At 28.8% G+C, this 6,000-nt stretch overlaps 1 protein-coding gene and 1 pseudogene across 2 annotated transcripts; both read left to right on the top strand.

Annotated features, from left to right (window-relative positions):
* Positions 1–858: 858 nt before the first annotated feature.
* On the top strand, positions 859–2,539 carry LOC114945760 (uncharacterized). Its single transcript, XM_085481060.1, has 7 exons — positions 859–954; positions 1,046–1,146; positions 1,274–1,370; positions 1,446–1,532; positions 1,629–1,727; positions 1,834–2,072; positions 2,485–2,539. The coding sequence occupies exons 2-6, from the start codon at positions 1,077–1,079 to the stop codon at positions 1,859–1,861; spliced, it is 381 nt and encodes a 126-aa protein (XP_085337186.1). The 5' UTR covers positions 859–954; positions 1,046–1,076; the 3' UTR covers positions 1,862–2,072; positions 2,485–2,539.
* Positions 2,414–3,982, top strand: LOC114945761 (E3 SUMO-protein ligase ZBED1-like; annotated as a pseudogene). Its single transcript, XR_014924363.1, has 3 exons — positions 2,414–2,922; positions 3,022–3,214; positions 3,306–3,982. The product of XR_014924363.1 is annotated as an E3 SUMO-protein ligase ZBED1-like (transcript).
* Positions 3,983–6,000: the final 2,018 nt, after the last annotated feature.

Here is a 6,000-nt window from a genome sequence, read left to right as displayed (position 1 = left end):
TGCGTAGTATCTTAAGCATATTAACAATTTGTATTGTACTGGTGGAATCGGCAGACCACGATTGTTAATTTTTGCTCTAATCCTTCTTCAATTTTTGGTAATATTCCTTATAGGAGGAATCCTTATTAATCTATAGCGTCTTTTAAATTGTAAATTATTATAAAAGGGTTTTAAAAAGTCCATCACGAATGTATCGTTTTCGTACGCGGTCTCTCTACTTGAAAATCACGATCAATATTTCACAATCAATATTTTCAATATCATCAATTTCTTCCATTAATTCCATAATATTTAATAATAAGCTTATCTTAAAGTCATGTACGACTGATTTGAAAACATAACCTTACTTTCTAATAAACACGATCTTATTCGATTCAAATAAGACTAGTGATGGGCAAATAATCGATTTATAATCGATTAATCGATTATCTAAAAATAAATAATCGAAAACAATCGATTAATGCAAAAAAAACTTAATCGATGTTAATCGATTATTCAAACAATAATCGACTATTTTTTTCGTTTTTTCTTGTTCCTTTGAGAATAAGTTCAATTAAGATGCAAATTCATGCTCACGCTCATTTTCAGCATCAAAAGACGTCACGTGATCCAAACTAACAAATTGGGATCGACTTAGATATGCGTATTGTAAGTATTTACACTGGCCAATCATATCCATTTCTCTAAAGCCCGTATCAGAAGGCCGACTGACTTTCATCTGATCAATCACATCAAAGTTCTGATATAATTTCAGTTTGTGATTGGTCTGAACGCGGCTATTGGGCAGTAGTAGTGCTTAGTACGCGTATGACCGTATGTCATTGCAAACAAGACCAGTGACTCTATGTACTATGTACGTTGTACGTATTGCGTAGTGGCCGTAGTGCGTGTTCGCAGTGCGTAGAATATCTAGAATCAGTAATCAGTAAAGGAAACTCTAATTTATAAAGTGTGGTACGTATATATTTATTATAAACTTGTGGAACATCTCGGAATTTATATTCACGAAAATATTTTTTAATACTTAATAATAAATAACCTTCAGTCGCTGATCAACCATCTGTACCTGGATAAACATGTTGAAAAATTGGATAAAAAATAAAAAAAATAGGGGAGAGAGATTACAAAATGAAAATGATAATGAAGGTAATTCTTATTAAATTAATATAAAAATAATATAAAAATAACTTTTATTTAATTTATAATAACTAAAGTTGTTATAGTAGCATCATGCAATTATTCTTTCAATAATCATTTTTTCTTAAAATATTAGAGATAATAGAGATGTCTACTTCAGAGAGTGAAATAGAAACTTATAGAAGCCGATCAACTATATCCAGTAAAGCTTCTTTTCTTTCTCGTGTAAAACGGTAAGACATTTTTGTGCTACAGATCATTATAAAAAATATTTGTATATACACACATCTATTATCTTTGATTTACAGTTCTAAAGCATCCTTATGTTTTGGAAATGTTTCTGATAATGATAATACAGAATATTCAAAAAATTCAAAGAAAGAATTTAATACTAGGTTTGTAATTAATATTTATATTGTATAGAATGAGTTTATTTTTTTCTTATGCTGAATATTACTAATATGTAATTTTTTCTTTTGTTTTGTAAATAGCAATAAATCTGTAAATAGTGTAAATAGCAGTATAAATAGTATAAATAGTGTAAATAGCAATATAAATAGTAGCAAGCAAGAGAAAAAGTTAAAAAAACGGTACGTAAAAATCAAGAAACAATACATTATTTTTATTTACAGACTATATATAGACTATATAAAATGTGTGTATAATTTTATTAAATATTAAATTTTTATTTTTAAGAATGTATCGTACAAAGTCTAATGCATAGGATTTTTTTACAAAAATTGATACAACACATGCTCGATGCAATATTTGTAAGAAAATATTTAAAAATTGTGGGAATACTACTAACTTTTTGATACATATAAAGAAACAACATGAAGTCGAATTTAATAAACAATATTTAAGTGGTTCAGATTCTGAAGGATTATGTTCCGAGGATTCAAAATCAATCACCTCCACAAATGTCTGTGTTTCAGGTTAGTTAATAATAATAAGAACATTAATTATATCATATTTATCCTTCTTATATTATTTTATACTTATCTTTATTACATTATTTTTCTTTATATTGTTTGGCTGTCTTTAGGTTCTATGTCTAAAAAAAATCATTTAAAAATCTATTCAAAAGCGTTATTCCATGCGATAAAAATAGTAAAAAGAAAAAAGACTTAGATCAGAAACTCGCTATGATGGTAGCCAGAGATTTTCAGCCTTTATCTTTAGTTGAAGACGAGGGATTTCGTGAATTTATACATGCTTTAAATCCTAGATACAATATAATTTCAAGAAAATCATTAACTAACTCCATATTACCTGAATGCTATGAAATAGCAAAGAATAATTTGAAAACTTTATTAAGAGAAACTCATGCTGTTTCTTTAACAATAGATGGATGGACATCCAATGCAAATGAAAGCTATTTGGGTATTACGTGTCACTTTTTTAAAGTAACTAATTTTTTGACTTTGCATTCTACTACCTTAGATGTAATATTAATTGAAAAAGACGAGACTGCAAATAACTTAAGTCAGTTAATCAGAAACTGTTTAACTGATTGGGAAATATTTGACAAAGTGAATCATATTGTAACTGATAATGCAGCAAACATGAAGCTAACTGTGGAGTTGCTCAATAAAAAACATTTTCCATGTTTTGCACATAGTCTCAATCTCGTTTTGAAAAATGCAGGTTCTTTCAATTATTACAAAATGTAAAAACTTAGTCACATTTTTTCATCACAGTCCTAAGGCTAGTAGAATGTTAAAAGAAGCAAACAAAAAATTAGCTGAGGAAGGAGAAACTGTTCCTTGTAAATTAATACAATATGTAAGTATTAAGTAATTAATTTAAAAATGTGTCAACAGATTTTATTAAATATAAAAAACAATTCTTTTTTCTATATCTTTTCTATGTTACAATATATAGATTGACACAAGATGGAATACATTATATCATATGATCAATAGTATCATTGATAATCATAATGGTATTAAATTGATTCAACTAAATGACGAGTACTCAGAACTTCCAATTTTAACAAAAGAAGAAATACAATTAACCAAGCAAATAAATATGATATTAGAACCTTTGAGCAAGCAACTAAAGATATTTCTGGTATGTATATATATATATATTATAATATATATTGCAAACTTTTTATCTGAATATAATATATATGAATCTTATTGAAAATGTTTTAATTTTTCTAGGTGAAGATTATGTTTCTATTTCACTCGTAATTCCTTGTATAAAAGACAAAATATTAAAACTGGAAGCTATTCATAAAACATTAAGTTATCCAGCAGCACTTTCATTTTATGAAAAAATTCGACAATTTATTGACGAAAAATTAATACATTATGAACAAAGAACGATTGGCAAAGTAGCTACGTTGATTGACCCAAGATTTAAAAAAATAGGATTTCGTTCACAAGCAAATTACGAAGAAGCAGTTAACATGTTACAAAATCTTCTTGCTGCTTAATTTAAAAGTTCGGATCAAATTGAAAAAAATGTTAACCTAACTCACTTTATTAATAACAAGACAAACAATTGTAGTGTTGCCAAGCCTACTGGAATCTTCAGTTTTATGGAACATTCGTCGCAATCTTCTGTAGCTAATATTGATAATATTGTTTTAACAAGAAATTATCTAACATGTGCAAATATTAATTTGTCCGAAGATCCTCTACATTATTTAAAAAATAGGCATCCAGAAATTTTTCAAATAGCCTTAAAATATTTATGTACTCCAGGCAGTTCTGTACCTGTAGAACGGTTATTCTCTACTACTGAATATATTATTTCTGAAAGAAGAAACCGATTATCTCCGAAAAATGTAAAAATCTTAAGTTTTTTGAATAAAAATTATAAACTTGTATATTAAACTATTTTAAATGCAAGTTTATAATTTTGAATAAATATTTTGAATAAATACTTTTCAAATAAAAATTTTTAAGTTGAGTTATTTAATATTTAATATTTTCATATATTTGAGTAATTTTTATTTATTTTGATATTCTTTTCCAAAAGTTGTATTGAAATAAGTGTGTTAAATAATTACTGAGATAAAGAAAATAACAGAATTACACAATTATAATCGATTATTATAGTAGTCCAATCGATTTTTTGAAATGACCGATTATGCCCCCATCACTAAATAAAGACCATCAAGATTTGATTATGAATCCGACTAAGCTTAAGAAGAGAAAAGCATCTTAAAAGACTTTGTACTTAAAGACAATCTTAAATATAAGAACGGACTATGGAATACCGTCCTTTATTTTGAAAAATGAGAATTTAAATTTAAAAAGAGATAGGCTAAAATCTTTACTTTCGAAAAAGTCACAGTTGTTTTCCGACATACTTGTTGACCAAAAATGTCTCTCCAAGTAATTTTACAATAAAATACTGCTATAAACAGAGTGTCCAATAATAATTTAATGGCACTCATTGATCGTATATATGTATACGTATATATTCACAAATATGTTTCGGCAGTGCAGCGCGTGGCCTTATATTCTCACTCAGCGGAATTCTAACTGCGAGAAAAGACGCCGCGTAGCGGCGAAGGCACGAACGAGTGCACGACTTTACGGACGGATTTCCGCGAGTGCTTTCGCGCGCAGTCTTGTCTGGCGGTGTAGTATATGTTACAAGCGTTTTACTATGAAAATATAATTGTGGCTTAAGAAGATTCTGAACGCCTTTGAGAAGTCTGTTGTTTTTTTCCTGTTTTATCGTCAAAATGTGATGTTAGATAAACTATAAATCTATTTATTGGCTATACGGATAGCTTTTTACCTAAAATTAGATCAGACTGGATTTCACATTGGATAAAAGAATATAAGTGAATGTTTAGATATCAATTTGGAAGTCTAGTAAACGAGAGTAGTTTATTCTACATTTTCATGTGTACACAAAAATGTAGGATGAGTTATTCTCATTTACTTTATAATCTCATTGCTTTATAATCGTTACTATATTTGCAAAATATAATTTATATATATAAATTATATTATAGAAATATATGTATTTATAAATTTAACATATATAAGATAGGCAATAAGAGCCAAATCGCGGATGACAGTGCGTTATTCTAAACGAAACTAAATTTTTTCGTTAGAATTAAATACCTGTGCACAAGGCACCAAATTTTTACTTGGACACGGCCAAGATATAAAATTGGAATAATCTCTACAAGAGATTTTTAATTCCATGTATCCCCTATTCCCCCTAAAGAAATAAAGTGCGAGAGAAAAATATAGATCCGAAAGTCGCAGAATCGGGAATCGAACCCGAGACCTTTCGCTTGCCGGGCGACTGCTCTTCCAACTGAGCTATTCAGATCCTTTCGATTCTATACTTTTCTCTGTTATATATATTAATGTTGGTAAATAAACGCCTTTAAGCCAGCGTGTATAAATTAAGAGTTTAACTAGGCTCTGTAATATATAAATATAAATTTAACATATATAAGATAGGCAATAAGAGCCAAATCGCGGATGACAGTGCGTTATTCTAAACGAAACTAAATTTTTTCGTTAGAATTAAATACCTGTGCACAAGGCACCAAATTTTTACTTGGACACGGCCAAGATATAAAATTGAAATAATCTCTACAAGAGATTTTTAATTCCATGTATCCCCTATTCCCCCCTAAAGAAATAAAGTGCGAGAGAAAAATATAGATCCGAAAGTCGCAGAATCGGGAATCGAACCCGAGACCTTTCGCTTGCCGGGCGACTGCTCTTCCAACTGAGCTATTCAGATCCTTTCGATTCTATACTTTTCTCTGTTATATATATCAATGTTGGTAAATAAACGCGTTTAGAATAACGCACTGTCATCCGCGATTTGGCTCTTATTGCCTATCTTATATATGTTAAATTTATATTTATATAT

Source organism: Nylanderia fulva, unplaced genomic scaffold (genome assembly GCF_048542155.1).
Source record: "Nylanderia fulva isolate GAGA-0341 unplaced genomic scaffold, ASM4854215v1 Scaffold169, whole genome shotgun sequence".
NCBI classification, from domain to species: domain Eukaryota; kingdom Metazoa; phylum Arthropoda; class Insecta; order Hymenoptera; family Formicidae; genus Nylanderia; species Nylanderia fulva.
This window is presented reverse-complemented; position numbering and strand designations above follow the sequence as displayed.